Source organism: Uloborus diversus, chromosome 5 (genome assembly GCF_026930045.1).
Source record: "Uloborus diversus isolate 005 chromosome 5, Udiv.v.3.1, whole genome shotgun sequence".
Classification (NCBI taxonomy): Eukaryota; Metazoa; Arthropoda; class Arachnida; order Araneae; family Uloboridae; genus Uloborus; species Uloborus diversus.
Genome location: NC_072735.1, coordinates 177,419,536 through 177,440,561, shown reverse-complemented (window position 1 = coordinate 177,440,561; position 21,026 = coordinate 177,419,536). Strand labels below are relative to the sequence as shown.

The window sequence follows — 21,026 nt, the reverse complement described above, 5'->3', positions numbered from 1 at the left end:
ACAAATTGCTTATTTAATTTACGCTGAAAAACAAGTATGAGAAAAACGTCTAATCCCAACATTTACCTCCCCCCCCCCTCTCTTCCTTCCAAACCGCGTTTCTTCAAATATCTCGAAAACTCATTTCTGTTGATACTGCCGTTTACCTGCCCACGACAGTATTCCTCTTCTCAACATCAGAAATACAGTAAAACCTCTCTTCTTGAGGGACTGACAATACTTTCAGCATGGTTTCATTTTCCCACCACTGTACCAGTACTTTTCTAATGATACTAGTGCGCGTGGTCGTCTAACATTCCTTGAAGATTAAGAAGTTTCCTTCATCCTCAAAATTAAAAAACTAATAATAATTAGTTTGCATTTCGCCCTTTTTTTTTTGAATTGCAGCTTCATAATTTTCGTTTAATTGAATATGAATATCGGCCATGATATTTCTCTCAGAGGAGTCCTAAGAATAAAATCATGATACTTTTAAGAAAAAGGAAATAAAATATTTCTCAGAAATTAGGCGAGTGAATCCATTCCGAAAATAACTTGATACAATGGCCTCCTTGCCTGTGCATGTTCAAGAAAATACACGCTTAGGGGAAGTGAATTCAGGAAAATTTTCCAACTCTATTAACTTTTCATTTCAACCCTAGAATCAAGATTGACTAGTTTTAACATAATGTTTGAAGTTTGTGTATCCCGTGTCTCAAAAATGATTAGCCGTAGAATAATGAAACTTTGTGCCTAGGACTTCGTCTAAGGTCTCAAACTCTATGTAACTCGCTTTTTTGGTGGCATTCCACTGTATCAAAAAGCTTGAACATTTCTTTAAGTCCCTGGCATAACTCAAACAACTTCAGATGGCTTTTGGATGTTTAAAGGTTTTATATGAGACGGTAATAAAATATAGCTTCTTTTGTAAAAATGATATATATAACTCAATAAGCGGGCAAGACACATGTTGTCCACATCCTTTTTCCATAGCAAATCTTTAAATGTCTGCCTTATAGAGGTTTTACAGTAATTCCTTCACAATAAACGTGGATATTACTTTCTTAAACAATGAGATTTCAGTCAGACAGTTGAGTTTTGAGGGAAACACTCATCGTTCTTTTGTGGTCTGGTCTAGAAGAGCTTCTTCAGAAGGTAGAGCCCCAGCACCATGAGCAGGAGCGAGGCCGTGGTCCTGGGAGCTTCGTTGCATCCGTCGCCCTGACAGTTGCAGACATTGGTCTTGCCACCGAAGCCAGTCCGGTAATAGCAAGGCCGGTCAACGTCGTACTGGTTAGTAGCGCACTGCCGGATCACTCGCATCGAGCTCTTTTCTGAAATACGAATGAAGGTTTTTTTGTGAGTAAACTAACACATTTATAACACACATAGTAGTGATGGGCATAATCGAGATCTTTTGATAATCGAGATCTCGGGAATCGAGTACTTCTGATAATCGGAGTGATTGATAATCGAGATCTTTTTAAGTCGATCACTCGAGTGATTGACTTCTCGAGATCTTCCGAATCGAGTACTCGAGCGATTGACTTCTCGAGATCTTTGAAATAGAGTTCTCGAGCGATTGACTTCTCGAGATCTTTTGAACCGAGTACTCGAGCGATTGACTTCTCGAGATCTTTTAAATCGAGTACTCGAGCGATTGACTTCTCGAGATCTTTTGAATCGAGTACTCGAGCGATTGACTTCTCGAGATCTTTTGAATCGAGTACTCGAGCGATTGACTTCTCGAGATCTTTTGAATCGAGATCTCGAGATGTTTTAAATCGAGATCTCGAGACGTTTGAATCGAGTACTCGAGTAGTTCATTTTCTGAGCCTTTCCAAAATTGAGTTGACTGCTACGGGGGTGCCCACTAAAAGGGGGTGGGGCAGGCGCAACCTGTGCAACTAAAATTTTTAGAGCCGGTTTTTTGAGAGGGTTTTTTAAATCTCATTTTCGGAAGTGGGGGAGGGGGTCCATGGCGCAGCCTGCGAAACCGAAATTTTTCGAAGCGGTTTTTTTGAGATTTTTTTTTTAATCTCATTTCGGGAGGGGGGGGGAGAGCTTTTTCTAGACGGATGCACCGTAACATTTGAGAGGGTGCGCCATCGCCCTGCGAAAGGGGGGAGTGGACTCCCTTGACTTCAGTTGAATTCCCGAGTTGTTTTGGCAGGGGTGCGCTCGAAATAGGAATGTGACGTTTAGCCTACCATTTAGGGGTATAATGAGGGGTGAACCCTCCTGGCTTTTAGAAGTTTTAGGTTAAATTGGGGGGTATTGACACCCCCCTTTTAGAAAAGAGATCAATACCACTGCCCCCAAATTCCATGAAAAATTCTAGTTTTTACATTTAAGAGGGTCTAGTTTTTTGTTGTTTTCCGATAAAATGAGCAGATACACCTTTTGTCCCCTTACCCTCCGGTAATGTTTCGAAATGCAAGCTTGTTTTAGGGGGTCGATTCGCTAGATTTTAGTCTTCATTTTGGGGTCGCAATCCTTGGGGGATGCAGGTTCGACTAAATTCCCTATTAGCTTGTCAAAAACTAGGAGCTCGGCATTTGGACGACTGAGTGATTTAGAACGGTTATGCATTTGAACTAATGATTTTCAGTTATCACGTGATTATTTCGAATGGTTTCAGGCTCTCAAACACGAAGTTAATAATGTAAACAAGTAGGGGAATAGTTGCTCTGCGCAAAAGTACTCATTCTTTCCTAGTTTATAGCTTTGCTTTTTTTTTTTTGATGTTCTTGTTAAGAGTAGTTAAGTATATTTATCTGACTAATACATGAGGAGGGAGGGTAAAATATTTCTGATTGCGTTTTCCAGAGGATTGGGATTCCCGAAGCATTGAAAAGTGTACAAGTGTGGCTTGAAGTGCATTGAAGTTCATGATTATTTTTTTTCTTTCTTGATCCGCTCTTTTTTATTTTTCTTTTTCATTCGTCGACTTAAGGAATATGCAATAACAGTAAAAGTGTTGGGAGTGAAGTTGAAATGTTTCTGAGTGCATTAAAAAGAAATATTGAAGTTTGTCGCGTGGGATTAATTTTAGCTTCCACTCTTCGGCCCAATTTTTAAATAAAAATTACCTTTTATACAGATTTCTTTTTTTTTTTTTTTTTTGAAATTCCATACGCAAGATATTTGTGACTTCTTGTGTGCGTAGCATTTATTTTCGCGTGGGTAGTTAAATTTAAGTATTTTGCTTGTTTTTCTCGCTTCTGTTTATGTCATATTCCTTATAGTTTCGTAAATGTTGATTAGTATATTTACTCAACTTAAAATTTTCAGTCAATTAATGTGCTGATTTTATGTTTTTTTTTTTTTTTTTTTTGTAAAGTTGAGGCAAAACTGCTGAAAATGCTTAGGCTCGCAACGATCAATTTCGGAACTTGAGGTTCCGTAGCTACGTTTCATTTTCCGTGCGCTGGTCCTCAAAAAGGTTAAAATTGATTGTCAAGTTTCTCTGAAAAGCAGATTACGTGTTCGGTTTTCAAATTATCCGAGATGCTCTATAACCGAGCATTCCACAACAAACAATATATTATACAAGAGAGAGCACGGGGGAGGGGGGTAAATGGCGCAGATCGCGCCATTGAAGTTTTGAAGAGGAGAGGGTAACTTAAGCGGACTTTAATTTATTTTAGGGGGTTCAACGTCGCATTTGAGGGATGAGTGTCATCGCCATGGGGGGGGGGGGGCACCACTGCATTATAAACACCTTGCGTTTAAACATTCCATAAATGTTTTAACATGGCTGCCACAGCGTTAACAATCGCTTTAAAACGTTTACTCAACGAAATGTGCTCTCTGAGTAACCCCATTCGAAAAAAAGCAGAAGCAATTATTTGATTCAATAACCTTATAGAATGACAGGGGTGACACATTTGAGAAGCAATGATTTGATTCTAAAACCTTATAGAATGACGGGTGTCCGTCCGTCCCTGTGAGCAATGGCGAGCTTTCTATGACAATCCCCCCCCTCCCCCAAGAAACGATAATCTGAAAAAGGGCTAAGACTACATTACATTTTTAATTACTCGGTTTGTACCATACCGGTCAAGGGCGCCCATATGCAAAATTTTAAGGGGGGAGGGGCTCAGATATTTTCCCCATGGTTTAATAGGATATTTTCCCCCATAGAAACCGATTTCAGTACAGATTAGAGTTATTAAAATTTGACATTTTTAATAACTTATTGATTAATTGCTGGAGAAGAAATGATTTTACATTTTTGCAAAAAAAAAAAAAAGTACTAAAAGCAAGGATGTCCTATGTCAAAGAAGAGGGAGGGGGCTTGAGCCCCCACTTGCTCCCCCCCCTATATGGAAGCCCTTGATACCGGTTTAATATATTTTTAAGTTTAACAACTCTCAAGTTTAAACCTGCTAGTGTCGCCCAACGACATGCCCATATTAACATTATCCCTCACTTTTTAATAAAAATTGTACATACGTATCTATTCAATCTTAATAACTGTCAAGTTCAAAACAGTGTGGAAAGCGTTTCTCTATCCTTTGTTTCAAGATTTCACCACCGGATCACACCAGGGGCGGATACAGAAAATCACTTGAAGGGGGTGGGGGTCATGCTGAAGAAAGCCCTCCCCCATGAACGAAATTCCCGTTTTAAGTATGAAAAAATTCTGAAACTTTTTTGGGGGTCAATAAAAAGCCCCAAATCGGTCAGGAATAAGGCACATAATTGGGGATAAACGTTGCAAATTAATTTCATAAGCAATAAAACAAAATAGTAGTTCAAATATTTTCTTTGAAAAATAATTGATGTATTGAAAAGATAAGATACTGTCATCGTTTGCATTTTATGCATAAATTATTTGAACACAATGTGTACGGATACTATTCTCGAGAGTTCAGGGGGGGGGTCATGACCCCCACGACCCTTCATTGTATCCGCCACTCACACAACACATGCCCCTCCATAAATCCGCTCATATGATAATTAACAATTTTCGTTCTAAAAATTCGTTCGACTATTAAGGAATCTCTCAATTATCGAAAATTTGAAGCCAAACATTCAACTATTACCCCATTCGAATAAAGCAAGAGAAAAATCATTCGATTTTAAAAATCATTCCAAATCTATCCATTCCAAGAGCAAAGGGCACCACCTATGAAGCTCTTCCCCCAAGTGCACAACCCCCAAAAGAGACAAAATCCGCTGAAAATTACAATCCCGCATTTTACGTCAAAACTCCCCCCCCCCCCCTCTCCCCTCTTATTTGCACCCATAGGAATGAATTACACGAGAAGTTAACCACTTGTTTTATTAAGAAATAATTAAGTACCTTTGTGCCGAGAAGTAACATGAAATAACAAACGTTTTGTATCCCAAATATACAGAGTACTGCAGAAACGTGTTTTGGAGTTTTAAGGTACCCTTTTTTCAACAAAATAGTAAGCTTTTACATATAAGGGGCCATTCCTTTGTTACATATTGTTACAAATTCTGTAAATAGTAATTATTGTAGGGACGTAACCTGTAAATAGTTTCCCGTAATGAATATACAACCCCTTTTTCATTCGGCTAAATTATACGACCCCTATTTTCTTTCTTTTCATTGATAACGGTCTACGCATTTCGCGAAGAGGTAAGAATGTTGTGGAAAATTCTTTTCGGTGTATAAAAGCCGTTAGCGATGGATAAACAGGGGAGTTTCGATTCAGATTTCGAACGGAGAGCATTTTGCTCTGTTTATAGCGAGGCATTTCGCTGTGTTGTTTTCGTATTTGGAAGTAAATACGTGTGTAAACGTTGAGTTTACGGTGTTGTGTGATAATTGCTTAATTGCTGATGAATAATTTAGCAGTGGTTGAAGATCTTTCCTGTACATAGTGTAAATAAATTTCCTGTGTTTTTATCAAGAACTGTGTCTTCATTTCAAGAAAGTGGAAGTCGCACCGAATCCGTTACAATATGGATGATTTTGGCCATTTTGACCCCTTCCCCCCCATGTAAGGGTACGCAAGGTTTTTCAAACCCCTCCCCCTATTCTTACGTAAGATTCCATTTCGTTTTTCGAAATAATGAAATAACTAATCTAATATCACTGGAATCGAAATTTAATTCACTATTATTAAATTAAACCTTTTTGTGTGAAGAAATATTTACTAAAAAGTTGGAATCTAGACTGAATGTGTTTTCGATTTTTTTTTTTTTTTTTTTTGTATATGATGCGATAGTAGTTAAAATAAAACATGCCATACATAGTGCAATTCTTTTATTATGTTTTACATTATTAATTCTTCGTAAAACAAATAAAAAACAGTCATCCTAATACGTTTTTATTTTCCAGACGCAAATGAAACATCGGCTTGGAAAATACTGCGTAAGAATGCGTTTTAACCCCCCTCCCCCCCAAATATGTAGACATTTTTCCAACCCCAACCCCCTCGGGACCCTTACGTAATTAATGAATGGTCCGTAAAGACATCCAGTAATGTCCTTACATCCACAATCTCACTATTTTGCGTTGAAAAAAGGGTTCCTGGAAACCCCGAAACATGTGTCTGCAGTGATCTGTATATTTGGGCTCTAAAACGTTTGTTATTGCCTATTACACTTGTATCATTACCCAATCGTATAGTCGAAGGTGAACGTAAGGGGGAAGACATCCCATCAGGTTTTCAACTTAAGTATTCCCCCTTTTTACCTGAACTTTACTTTTAAGGCCTCTCAAGTTAGAACCTTATTATAAGCGCCTCCAACCTTTACTTCCACCACCGGGACACACAACACATGTGTCCCACAGACCCGTCCATGTGTTCATTCATTAACACCTTTCGCTCAAAACATATCATTAGACTACCAAGCATTCCCAAAGAATCATTTGATAATCAAGCATTCAACAGTATGCATTCAATTATAACACTATTCGAATGAAACATTCGAAAGGCAATTATTTGATTGTAATACCATTTAGATCGCAAGGGTACCTATTCCTCAAGTGTGCTGGCACACTTTTTAAAATTAGGGATCCTCTCTCCCCCTCAAGAAGGACACTCCCTAAAAAAGTCTAACGTCCATTAGGAATTTCAATGGCGCAGTCTGCGCAATGACCCACCTCCCCTGTGGGCTCCTCAGCGCAGCCCGTCTTTCTGGGGGAAGGGTTAAAAGGTTTCAATGCAAATTTTTTCGGAAGACAGAAAAAAACCATGCTCATTCATAAGTAAAATCATTAACTTTTCAAAGCCAGCCCTTCGACCGCCTAAATGACGGATCCGCCCCTGCAACTAAAACACTTCAGAAGCAAGGGTGCCCACCCGCCCTGAGGTAAAGCCCCCCCCCCTCAATATTGCAGAGACCTCCCCCAACAAATGAGAAAAATACCCCTTAAAACACCCCCCTAAAAATGTCAATGTCTGCGCCTTGACCCCCCCCCCCCTCCATAGGTGGGCACCCTTGTCAGAAGTCAACTATATTGAGAGGTTCATTCGATTATGAAATCGATCGAAGAATACACTGCTCGAGTGATTGACATCTCGAGAACTCAACATCTCGAGAAGTTCAAAGCGAGAACTCGAGCAGTTGATCGCTCGAGCACTCGGAAAGTGACAATCGAGAACTCGAGCAGTTGATCGCTGGAGTTCTCAGAAAGTGATAATCGAGAACTCGAGAAGTTCATCGCTCGAGAACTCGAAAAGTGATCATCGAGAACTCGAGAAGTTCATCGCTCGAGAACTCGAAAAGTGATAATCGAGTACTCGAGAAGTTCATCGCTCGAGAACTCGAGATACGATAATCGAAAACTCGTGGTAATCGAGTTCTCGAATGATCTTGAATAATCGAGTGATTCGATTATGAGAACTCGATTATGCCCATCACTAACACATAGTAATGAATAAAAAATATTGTCTGTTTTTCACGAGAAGGCACTTCGCCACGCCTCCTCGAACGCAGAGTTCCATTTTACGCGGGGGTGATCGATAAGCAATCCATGCGCTTCTAAAGGGGACAAAACCGGATATCCTTAACTTGGGCGTGCATTTTAATATGCAAAAAAGTCTTAGGGTCCTTTACATCACTTGTTTCACTTGTCTGTTGGCATTTTAGTTATTCTTACATTTTCAAAACTGCTGCTTTTACAACAAAAATGCTATGATCCGAATATACCATAGACTAATAATAAGAGTAGACCGAGCTATGGCAACCCTTTTGCTGCTCATAAACCAAACCATGTGACTGGTGGATATCCTAGCAACAGCGGGCATTAATCGTAGCAGACGATCAACGCCAGCGCGAAATAAAATAAATAGAATTTATGGAACACGGAAGAATGATCTTTTATGGAGTCCGATTTGTAAATTTGTTATTCTAAGTTGTAAATATTTTGTTAATATAGTGAGTTTTTCGTTTAGATAGTATTGTGCATTTTCTTTAGTCAATTTCAATAACTCTCTAAGCAATAAAAGATGCAAGCGACCAAGAAGAATCAACAAACGGTAAGATTTTTACCTACAGTTTCAATTTAAGATGCCGATTAGTACATTTTTGCGTCAACGCAAAACGTTTACGCCATTTCGTTCACGCCAACGCTGACAGCTCCAAATGAAGTAAAAGTTACCGAAAACTGATCGAAAACTATTACTAATGTCAAAATAATGCATAACTAAAAGAAAAACAGTTCAATCTCTGCACCTGGAAGTTTTTTTTAATGAAAACACATTGTCTTAAAATACATGTCGAGTGCCAAACTGTAGATAATGCTGCCATCTAGCAACCATGCTGCCAAAGTCTTCGCCAAGCCCTTCCACCAGTCACATGATACATCTATGAACCAATTTTCTTCATCAGCAAGAATGAGAAAGCTCGGTCTACTCTTATTATTAGTCTATGGAATATACCTTCTGCCGAAAACAGCGAAATAGAATCATCGGATACCACGTGACGAGGGAGGAGTCAAGTGCCTTCTCGTAGAAAACGGACAATACATAGGACGTCTGGAAAGTAAGTTCCGTCTTGAAATGAAAAAAAGCCGGGCTGATGAGTGCTAAAAAGCACGAAACTGCAGCCCTCGGATGGAATAACTGAGCTGGCGGTGTATTTTATGTACTCTACACTATTGTTCTGTAAAACTCCGGCAATTTTCAAGAAATTTGTTATAGCGTATAAGTTTTTGTATATCAGTTTATGACCTCCAGCTCGGTTATGGACTATTCCAGACTACTGATTCTATAACAAGGACGAAACTACACTCTACATTGCGCAGCACCTGTTTTAGATATTGTATAATAAACTTTGAATAAAAATGCTCTTATGCGAGCAACACGATGCAGAAAATAGTGCAGAAACATATCACTGACAGATCACATGTGAATTGTAATGTTAGGTTACTTTAGTTATCTGATTCTTGATTGACCCGCTCGAAACGTACTGGCCTGCTATAAAAATATCTTGCAAAAACACCTTATGTAAAAGTTCACATATTCGCTAGGTAATAAACTACCGAACTAAATAATTCACGTACTGCATTGCGATAATGAGTAAATGTTCAGTATGCTTAATCCCACTACATTAAATTTAACGTCCCAGATCTTGGGGGACGTCCATTAATTACGTAAGGATGATTTTGTAAATTTTTGCCCCCCCCCCTCCCTCCATGCAAGGTTTAGTATTATTTTTCAAACCCCTTCCCCTATCTTACGCAAGATTCCATTTTGTTTTTCAAAATAATAAAATAACGAATTTTGCATTACTGGAATCGTTATTAAATTCACTACTATAAATTAAAAAAAAAAAACCTTTTTGCGTAAAGAAATATTTATTAAAAGTAATCTAGGCTGAATGTTTTTTCCGACAAATATTTTTTGTATATGATGCAATACTAATTAAAAGTAAAACACGCCATACACAGTTCGAGTCTATATATTCGAGTCTATTATATTTTACACTATTCATTCTTTGAAAAACAAGTAAAAAAAAAACAGCTAATCCTGATACTTTTTTACCTTCAAATGAAATATGATCCTGCCGTTTTCTGATATGAAATATCGACTTGGAAAACATTACGTAAAAATGGGTCTGACCCCCCCCCCCCTCCCCCAAGTAAGGGTGTGTAGAGATTTTCCCAACCCCCTCGGGATTCTTACGTAATTAATGAATGGTCCCTTGTGAGCAAAGTGCGAACTTTAAAAATGCTATGACGACAGGCCATTCGAATGGAGGTCGACCAGGGGGACTATTCGATTGAAAGTTGAATACTCTACCGAGTGAGCCACCCGGCTCTGCCTTCAGACAGAGGGCAAATCATGGAATTTCATAAAAGGATAAGGAAGATCTTGTGGACCGATAGAAAAATGGGCAAGATAAATACAAGATAGAGGATGAACCTGCTCTTGGCGTCAATTCCAATACTTTAATCCTATGCCAAACAGCGCTTCAGTTTTTTTGGCATCAGTTCGTTTTTTTTTTCCCCCAGCGAATTTTAATTTTTTCCCAAACTACATGACGAAATTTGTAAACTGAAGAAATATTGCAAATATCTCTTTGGTTATAATATCGAGACAATTGCAGACACAAAAGAACACTTACGTCCTAGAACATCGAAGTCCACCCATTGCTCTTGAGTTCTACAGGACGCATCACTGGGACTGGAGCATGTCTGTAGAAATTGGTTGTTTTTTCCGATTTCCATGCAACCGGGATCGTTCATGCTGTTGCACACATGACACTGCAGGCATGTCACTGAATAAGAGAAAAAAAAAAGAGTGTTTTATCAAAATTAATTATTGAGTTAAAAATTATTCAATTTGAAGCAATAGTGGTTCTAATGAGATACATTTTGTTAAACTTACAAAATTAAGCATTTTAAGAAATTCTTTATAATTTTTGTCTCAGAAACATCGATAATATGAAAATTAAAGTGTGGTTAAGGATACATATCGCATGCGCGTTAAAAACTGTCAACAAGAGCCGCGTTCGCATGAGACTTTTGTACATCGAATATCCCGGCTCCAAATCAGGAAAATTCACCTTTCACATGTAAAACAAAGCTGATGTGTGCATCACATGACTTCCTTTTACGCCAATTTAGTGATAATAGCGCCTTGGAGTAAGCAAGTAAACACTAAATATTGTCACCTCTAGTTTCTTGCGAAACGAAGCAAAAAAACGTTTTACAGATTTATTTCCCCAGTATTGGCAATTTTAATGTGATTCAGTGGTTAACTCTTTAAATATCACCAACATTGGTCAAATTAAAACCAGATTTGAAAATTAAAAAAAAGAATCGCCAAATGCAATCGCCAAGTGTTTGACAAATTATAACGCCACTTGAGTTAGCATTGAATTTAACAATGATTTCCCCCCAAAAAAGGTGTCAAAGACCCTCTTAGGAACATCCGAGTGCAACCAAAAGGGAAGATGCACAACTAGACTCCAATAGGAGTCTACGTACCAAATTTCAACTTTCTAGGACATATCGTTTCTGAGTTATGAGATACATACGCACATACGTACATACATACGTACGTACAGACGTCACGAGAAAACTCGTTGTAATTAACTCGGAGAGCGTCAAAATGAGTATTTCGGGTGTCTGTATGTTCCTAGGCATGTATCCACGTGTGGTCGGGTCGAAAAAAAAAACTCAACATTCATTCGAGGGTGAGCAAAACAGAAATTAAGGCCGATTTTTGAGTGAAAATTTTTTCGCGAATACAATACTTGCTTTTTACTTCCTTTTAAAAAAAAAGGAAGTATTGTATTCGCGAAAAAAATTTCACCCAAAAATCGGCCTTAATTTCCATTTTGCTCACCCCCGAATGAATGTTAAGTTTTTTTTTTTCCACCCGAGCACACGTGGATACGTGCCTAGGAACGCACAGACACCCGAAGTATCCATTTTGACGATCCCCGAGATAATTACAACGAGTTTTCTCGTGATGTATGTATGTACGTATGTGCGTATGTGTGTCGCATAACTCAAAAATGAAATGTCCTAGAAAGTTGAAATTTGGTACGTAGACTCCTAGTGGGGTCCTAGTGGGGTCTAGTTGTGCACATTTCTTTTTGGTTGCATTCGGATGCTCCAAAGGTTGTCTTTTGCTCCTTTTTGGGGGGAAATCAATGTTAATTTCGATGTAAACTCAAGTGGTGTTACAATTTGGCGGACACTTGGCGATATATTACCAGTCTTTTAGTCGCCAAGTTTTGTCGCCAACTTGGCGACAAATTTGGCGATTTAATTTTTTTTTAAATTTGATTTTAATTTGGCCATTGTTGGCGATATTTAGAGAGTAAACTATTGAATCATCTTAAAACTGCCAACAATGGGAAAATGACATTAAATTGGAGTAAAACGAAGTCATGTGATGCACACATCAGTTCGTTTGTAAAAGGAAGTAAAAAGGTTGTACTCGGAAAGCAGTGTTTCCCAGCATCTTTTACGGTTGTATCCAGCAAATAAACAAACTCGTTTCGCGGAATGCTTTTCGGGAACTAATCTAGCATTTACTCTTTACAGAAGAAAGATTCACATTTACCCGGGAAATAATCGGAATGCGGTTTAAAGCTAGTTTCTTCTAAGGATGAAAAGCTCCATGTAAACGGGGCTTAAGAGTACTCGGAGCAAACGATATCCACTGGCAGAAAAGGTTTGGACTACTCTAACATATTGAACGAAACGTTATTGTATGTAACATAAACGTCGTAAATTGGCATGAACATGCATATAAAGCTTGACCCCCAAAAGAAGGTGGATGACCTTGAAGCGAAACATCATTCGTATCATTTGTAATAGGTAGAATTTGCCAGAAAAACCGAATAGTAAGCGGCATGGTCTCACTAATCCTATTTATTCCAAAATAATAACAAACAACCTATTACAAATGATGTTTTGGTTCAAGGTCATCCGCCTTCTTTTCGTGGTCAAACTATACCGAAGAAAAAAGATTTTCTAAAAAATGAAAAGCCACGGGGTTGTTAATAACATCAAATTAAAAAACAAAAAATAGTGATTTAAAAAAGAAATGGCGGAAAAATTACATCACAGCTGTAAGAAAATGTTTTAATCTTCTATTTCACGCTTATAACAGCACCTTACAACGTATGGCTTTAGTAATTCGGATTCGAAAACGAATATTCCTTAATCAAATGAAACATCTAAGAATTCACGAAATGTCATTAGTTTTGTAAAATGTCATTAGATGGCAGCACGAACATTTGTTCTCGCTCCTTGTTGAAACTAATGCAAGCGCGAGCGTAAATCTGTTTACTCACTAAGCATTTTTTTTTTAAGTAAATATTTTAGTCACTCTGGTTAACATCAATTGAGACTTATTAGAACCAGGGCTGTGGAGTTGGAGTCGGACTAATTTTGGAAAAAGGAGTCGGAGTCGTTAGAAAACATGCCGACTCCGAGCTTCTTTTTTACTTTCATTTTCACTGACTCTCCTTGCATTTTTTAAAAACTGACTACCAATTGGTTCGATTACATGTATAAAAAACTACTAATCAGAAAATAACTAATTATGGCAATCAGCTAGCTTGAGTGCTTACCGAACTTTCTGTAGCCGTCAATTAGTTTGCTTGCTTTTTAACTTAATAAATAGCAACTGTCAGCAAACGGTTTTGTTGCCTAACATTTTCCAGTAATCTCTTTCAAATAAAAGCAAAATAGTTAAAGGAAAGTAACAATTTAGTAAGTCGAGGCCCGTAGCTCGGGTGGAAACTTTTGAGAGTGTCGGGCAAATTCAAATACGTTCTGGCGTGAAAGCCCGAATCTAAAAGATCTGATGAAAAAATCTAATGTTTTCTTTTTCTTTTTTTTATTAAGACCATTTCTATATGCTTAATTCTTCCTAAAAAGTATGGAACAAAATTAATGTAAGTGATTTCTTAGTTACAACACTCAATAATTGCAGTTATTCTTAAAATCTTCATATTAAGATTCTAAAGCAGACTATAAAATTTAAATTAAAAATTTAGCACAGTAGAAATATAGGTATACTAAAGCTATTCGTACAAATTTGTATACCGCCGCATTTTGTGAAAAATTTGCTCCTGACGTATATGTGCCTTACATTCGTTGAAATCTACCAGATGGGTGTCACCCGGGGCAAACCACCCCCTCTCAAGAACTTAGACTTAGAAATAAAGCTTTTTTTTCTTTCAAGTTGGAAATTTCAAAAATTGAAAGCACACGATTTGATCAATATGTATTTGGTAAACATTAAAAGGGGGCAAATTAAGGGTAATCCTTTTAAATTATTGAAGAAAAAAATGGTATTTTTAAGTCAATTTTTCACTTTTAAACTCGTAACTGCTGAAAAATTTGATTTTTAAATTGAATTTCTAACGTTGTATGCATCTTAGGTTAACAATAAAATACAAAATGCGAAATTTTCACGAAAAGGAACTAATATTTCAATCTCTGTTTGTGGTTTTTCCCCCTTCCTGAAGGGGGAGAGGGAATTGAAAAAATACAATAAAATAAAATAAAAAGATCTGGAGCTGGAGTCGGAGTCGGGTGTTTCAAAATCTCAGAGTCGGCCATTTTCCTTCAAACTCCGCAGCCCTGATTAGAACTCCTCCCTGCAGTTATAGGACTACTGCACAGTAGAAAGTACTGAGGAATAAAAGTTGTCTCGCATATTGTTGTTTCCATATTAAAATAGATTATAAGTTTACCAGTATTCTTTATAACTTAGTTAACTACCAATTCAGCATTCCATTTCGTTCTAATTTTAGTAAACTTTTACCCTAGCTCCTCTTTATTTCTAACAATTTGATTTTCTTTATTTTATGAATAAATCTCTCTCTTAGAAATTACAGAACTTTGTATTTTCTTCTCTTAAAGGATTTAGCTGTAAGATAATAATTAAATTTGACACTAATCTTCATTTTGAGCAATCACGATCGCTTATTGCTTTCATTTGACTGTTTTTGACGTTCCTTTGATTTTTCCCACCGCCACCCTCTGCACCATCACCGTGGACAGGCGGGCTCCTCACGATGCTGCACCTATAGCGAAAGCCGTCTCCAGGTTGCATCCATGTCCTACACACACGCGCATACATACACAACTACACACACACACACACACATGCCTACACACACATACCCCATACACACACAAAACCCTACACACACACACAAAACTACCCACACTTTCATGCCTGCACACAGACACAAACACACATGCCCACACACACATACCCCATACACACAAACACACATATCCCCCCCCCCCCACACACACACTCGTGATTGCGAAAAACATAATTTGAATTCAAGATGTCAAAATTCAAATTATTTATTTATTTTTTTTTTTTTTAATTTCCAAATCTCAGATAAATTTTAAATCTAATCAGTCACCCTGAAAACTGTAGAACTTTATTTGTTCGTTTATTTATAACCGTATTTATAACAACTTATGATTCAAAACGGAAGCGATATCTCTCTTCACTGCTCATAGTAGGAATGGATCAGAGTTAATTATAAAATGGTTCTCAGTATCGATTTAAAATTTTTCGAACAGTTGAAAGTTTATTGCCGATTTTTATTTACACAATTTGCTTACTCGAATAACCTCTATCTCTCTGCTGTCATGTTCTTTAAAAAGAAATTTCAACGTTAATTATAAGTTTCATCAAACTTCTATTGCACATGTACGTAACATTTTTTTTACATCTTTTGTTTGTTTTAAATACTCATTTCGTACAAAATAAAATTTTTAATAATCAGAAACTATTTTAAACCACGTATTCTTAAAATCAGGCCAGTCATTTCAAAATTTTCCAAAGGGCTGTGCTGATGGGGGGGGGGGGGATATGTTCTCAAAGGGCAGGGTATGTTCTCATTGTATATCATGTAAAAACGAAAAAAACACGCTCGCACATATGGAAAATACATTGGTTTTTTCAAAACCAGGGAAGCGATTGCTTTTTCCTGACCCTCTGAATGCCAGTCCTGCTTAAAATTCAGATAGATGTACAGTTGCGCTAGCTCGACTTTACGTTTTGAATTAAATGGGCGGAAAAATGCTACCTCCTTCCTCTACATACACAAAAAAAAAAAAAAAAAAAAAAAAAAAAAAAAACATAAATAAACAAAACAGCGCCCGTTCCGCATAAATTTCTTTATTTTGAAAAAACTTTTAAAAAAATTCTTGATGTTTAATTTTTTTTCTTTCCGGTATCTAAGGAAAAGTTTAACCTTTCATTTAGCATTTTCTTCAAATTCCGATAGACATAATAAAAAAAAAGCTCAAATATAGTAGTTTCTTGCATCTAAGGTAAACACACCAGTAGTAGCCAGTGCTTCAGTAGTCACCAATTCAAGGTTTCAAACGCACTAGTATAGTAGCCACAGTGAAGTATATTTTTAAATTGTGCTGGGTATACAATATATGTTACCTCTTTTACGTATTATAGCCCAACTCTTCCTTAATCGTCTCATTTTCTAAAAATACGGGAATTTCAATTTGTTCACTTTTTTATCCATTGTTTTCCAAACCTCAAACTTGATCCAGTGTAACGGCCACTCCAAAATCTGAACATTTCAGTAACGGCTATCTGACATTCTCCCATCCGAAGAATTTACATTAATTACTTTAAATTCAAATAACTGATGAATAAAATTGATGCAATATGATAGTTACATTAAGTAATGATATATTGATCACATTATTATTGTTCATTTCTTTCTTCAAAGTATATAAGTACACTCGAAGTGGCCACTACTGGTGTATTTACCTTAGATTATAGAATAAATTATGGTTATCTAAACGAACACCAGTGCAGCTGGCGTTAGATTTACCGTGCTCTATTCAAACGACACACCGTGTTAAGAAATTATGTGAAAAATTGCTTTGATTTTTTTTAATGCAATTTAAGCATTTTTATGTAATTTTGCTACAAAACTTTTTTTTTTCTTTTTCTTTTGAGCAATCACGATTGCTAATTGTTTTCACATGACTGTCCTTGATGTTCCGGTTCCTTTTTTCAACGCTACCGTCCTCTACAGGCGCGGCGCGACGTCTCCGGTCCTGAGTAATCCGCTTCTCCTGGTCGGGGGCGTCCATGTCCTACACACACGCTCATACACATACACACACACGCCTTTACACACACGCCAACGTGCACACACATAAGTCTACATACACAACTATACACACGTAACCGTCCAAGAGGAGGAGCAGGCTTGGGGGGACAGGAGCCGTTTCTAGAAACAATAACTCCAATGAGTAGGATCCTGTCGCAGCTCGTGATTGCGCAAAACATAATTTGAATTCAAAATTTCAGAATTCAAATTATTATTTTGTTTCTTTCTTTTTATTTTATTTATTTATTTTTTATTTATTTATTTATTTATTTATTTATTTTTGTCATTATGAAAGAATTGCGATTATTTAAGGATTTACTTTGCTTATTACCCTTACTACCTGGATTATAGGAATCGCCTGTGGTCCCAGTTAGTCCAATTAAGCGAGGTTGTACTGAAAATTAAAACTTGTATTAGTTGTTCTCTAATTAAAAAGTTTCCTTTTTCTACTTTTTCGCAAAAATACAACTAAAATTAGGCTTGCCAGACGTCCCGGTTTGACCGGGACAGTCTTTCAAGCAAAATCCTGGTGTTCCGGCCGGTTTACTTCACGTCCTGGAAAAGGAGAAATTTTATTACAGATGACCAAAAAAGTACAAAAATAATTAACTGTGAGGGATTATTGAGGAATTACTTTGTTATTTGAAACATAGACTTGTAAAATTAATATCGGATCAACTTGTGAAGATTTTTACAGTAAGATTAAAACCAAAAAAGACTTTCTAAAAAAAGTCTCAGCAAAAGAAAGATACATGCAAATATTGTTCAAGTTTAAATTTCTCCTTCATAATATTTCTTCTTACTAAAGTAAGTATTAAATATTAACGATAAGAAATAAAATGTTTAAATTTATCTGCTTGTGTCATTTATTATTACCCCTGGTTTAAGACCATAATTAGTAACCATTTGTTTATAGCATTGAGAATGAACTACCCTCTAAAAGACATTAAAAACCAGCCAGGGGGCCAGTGGTGTGTTCCTTTTTGAAAACTAGTAATGGGGGGAGGGGGCGTCCCGGTTGAACATTTCAGAAATATGGCAAGCCTAACTAAAATGAATGAAACATATCAGTGTAACAAACTTCTACCTCTCCCTCAAAACACATCCAAGAACTTTCCCTAATTCGATGGTAAAACAGGAGTAGGAGGATGATTTCGATGTTTTCCCATCCAACGGGGCAGGATGAAACTTCACGGTGTCATCAGCGGCGCGTGAAAACGATTACATAATTGTATCAATCGCCAGTTCCCATGGCTCTGTGTCCGAGCATTTATGGGCTGGCGAATTCTGATTGTTCGCCCACGTCTCCTTGGATTATTTGAAAACAAGCTGGGCATGAAATCCGTGCAGTTTCAGTGGGCTGCAAATGAATGCCGCTGTGTCCAAAATTGCGTAATCGGACTTTCTCTGTTCTAATAATTAATCGACCAAAGACAATTGAAAGGGAATTTTTGCGCAAGTAAATGGTTACAGCATACTGTATTACAACGCAAAATAGCCGCAGTTGGAATGAGAGTGGTGAAGTCATCCCAACTCGGCTTCGAATCTTTGGAGGAGTGTTAAAAATATCTGCTAAAGGATCAGAATTACATAAATTTTAACTTAGTGAGACTTTTTTTTTTTAAAGTATGCATTAAATTTTGACAAAAATTACTTGTAACTTTCTTTAAAGTAACTTCAAACGACTTACATCCAAGTCATTTTACATTCATGATGGGATTTACAGAAAGTAAATCAAATATATATGCAAGGTTTGTTATTATCTAGCCTCCCCTGGCCTCAGAATTAGTTGAATCAGGAGAAGGCAGTTGCCTCCCCCCCCCTTAAGTTCTGAGAAATTAATAATGAGCAAAAATGTTGGCATGGTTTTTGTTGTTTTCCAGTAGAATGTTCATTAAAAATTTCCCTTTTTCAGTTTTAAGATGCATCCTTTCTCCCCATCCCCCCAAAAAAAGAAAATTTTAAATGGACAGTTTGCTCCTATTTCCTCATAGCCAGGGACGTGCAGGGGGGGGACATCTGTTGGCCCGGGCCCAAGCCTGAATTGGGCCAGAGATTTTCAAAATGAGAGTGAAATATATGTAGAGACGTAGGGGATAAATAATATGGAGGAGGGCCGTAAGAGTCATTTGTTTGGGGTTCAAAAATTTCTGTGCACGCTCCTGCTCATAGCAGAAAATTTTGATTGCATGTCCAATCCAAGGCACGGAAACTGACTTGCACTACAGTCATTTTCACCTCTACAGCAACTAAGGGGACAGTTTTAATGTTCTCCTAATCGCCAATCAATTTTAGCATACTTTTGCGCAACTGGTACGCTCAACAGAGGTACTAAAGAGGAACCAAAATCCATACTGAACACAAATAGGCAGGTTTTTGGCTTGCACTACTATCTGCTTTTCTCCCCATCACCCCACCTCTTAGCGATACGCTTGAGGTTGCACCACTATCTGCTAGTCCAATTATAGAGTACTGCCAAAGAATATAGAACTGCCTTATCTAGTGGTCAGAGAGCTCTGACTACGAATGGAGAGGTTCTGGGTTCGAATCCCAGCTCGAGTATGCATGTACTTTCTCTCTCTTGTCCTTGTCTTTCCTTTGTGTGTATGTGGTACGCGTTTTTGTGCTGTGAATGGTTGCCTACTTGTAAACGGGTCCTTATAGCATGTGTGTACTGTGGAATTCGGACTTCTCACCAAATTAAGGTACAGTTGGAAAAGAGAAGTAGACTCCCCCTCCCCCGAATTGCCAACCTAGCTAGCACAAGAATACAATAGTAATTGGAGAGGGCAAAATCAATATAAAAAATTAATTTGAATTTAGACATCTTGAATTCAAATTATGTTTCTCGCAATCAAGAGTGTGTGTATGTAGGCGCGTGTGTTTGTGTGTGGGGGGTATGTATTTGTGTGTACGGGTTATGTGTATGTGTGTGTAGGCATGTGTGTTTGTGTCTGTAGGGGGAGCGGGTATGTGTGTGTAGGCATATGTGTTTGTGTCTGTGTGCAGGGATGAATATGTGGGTAGTTGTGTGTATGTGTGGGTATCTGTATGTATGCATGTATGTGTGTGTAGGTGTATGTGTGTGTGTGTGTAGTTGTGTTTGTAGGCATGTGTGTTTTTCCCTGTTTTGGGGGGGGAGTATGGGTATGTGTGTGTAGGCATATGTGTTTGTGTCTGTGTGCAGACATGAATGTGTAGGTAGTTGTGTGTATGTGTATGTTTTTGTGTGTGTATGTGTGGGTGTCTGTATGTATGTGTGTATGTGTTTGTATGTGTGTATGTGTTTGTATGTGTGTAGGTGTATGTGTATGTGTGTGTGTGTGTAGTTGTGTATGTATTCGCGTGTGTGTAGGACATAGATGGGTCATTCCACGGTATTTTTGACATTTATGTGGAGTCCGTAACATAACCTTTTTTGCCATAACTTTTTAATTTACTGTTTGATTAGCATATTATTTTATTTTGATCTTTTCCTACCAATACACCAGCTCAAAATAAAATAATTTGCAAATCAAATGGTAAATTAAAAAGTTATGGCAAAAAAAGGTCACGTTACGGACTCTACATAATGTGAAAAATACCTTGGAATGCCCCAGATGCAACCTGGAGACAACTTTCGCTAGAGGTGCAGCATCCTGAGGAGCCCGTCGACGGTGATGGTGCGGAGGGTGGCGGTGGGAAAAATCAAAGGAACGTCAAAATAGTCAAGTGAGAACAATAAGCAATCGTGATTGCTCAAAAAAAAAAAAAAAAAGAACATATAAGAGGATCCAGAAAGTAATGTTGCTTCTTTACACTCGAGTCAAACAACTTTTAAGCAAGTTTATATTTTTAATCACTGACGCAGCAATCAAAAACACAAAAGACAACGCCTCTCACCGAACGGATTGCCACGATATAACAATCAGTTTTTCGTCCCTAAAGGTATTTTTCTGTGTTTGGAGGAGTATTTGTGGAACTTTTCATTTTGAAGGGCT

The 21,026-nt window shown here is 37.6% G+C and overlaps 2 protein-coding genes across 2 annotated transcripts in view; one reads left to right on the top strand and one right to left on the bottom strand.

Annotated features, from left to right (window-relative positions):
* Nucleotides 1-1,113: 1,113 nt before the first annotated feature.
* LOC129223294 (uncharacterized) lies at nt 1,114-10,654 on the bottom strand. Its single transcript, XM_054857859.1, has 2 exons — nt 10,534-10,654; nt 1,114-1,313 (listed from the first exon to the last, which is right to left on the bottom strand). The coding sequence occupies exons 1-2, from the start codon at nt 10,652-10,654 to the stop codon at nt 1,114-1,116; spliced, it is 321 nt and encodes a 106-aa protein (XP_054713834.1).
* Nucleotides 10,655-20,189: 9,535 nt separating this feature from the next.
* Nucleotides 20,190-21,026, top strand: part of LOC129223293 (bifunctional methylenetetrahydrofolate dehydrogenase/cyclohydrolase, mitochondrial-like) — a 4,447-nt gene continuing 3,610 nt past the window's right edge. Inside the window, exon 1 of the mRNA XM_054857858.1 lies at nt 20,190-20,193. Coding sequence (XP_054713833.1) covers nt 20,190-20,193 — 4 coding nt within the window. The remainder of the gene's footprint in view (nt 20,194-21,026) is intronic.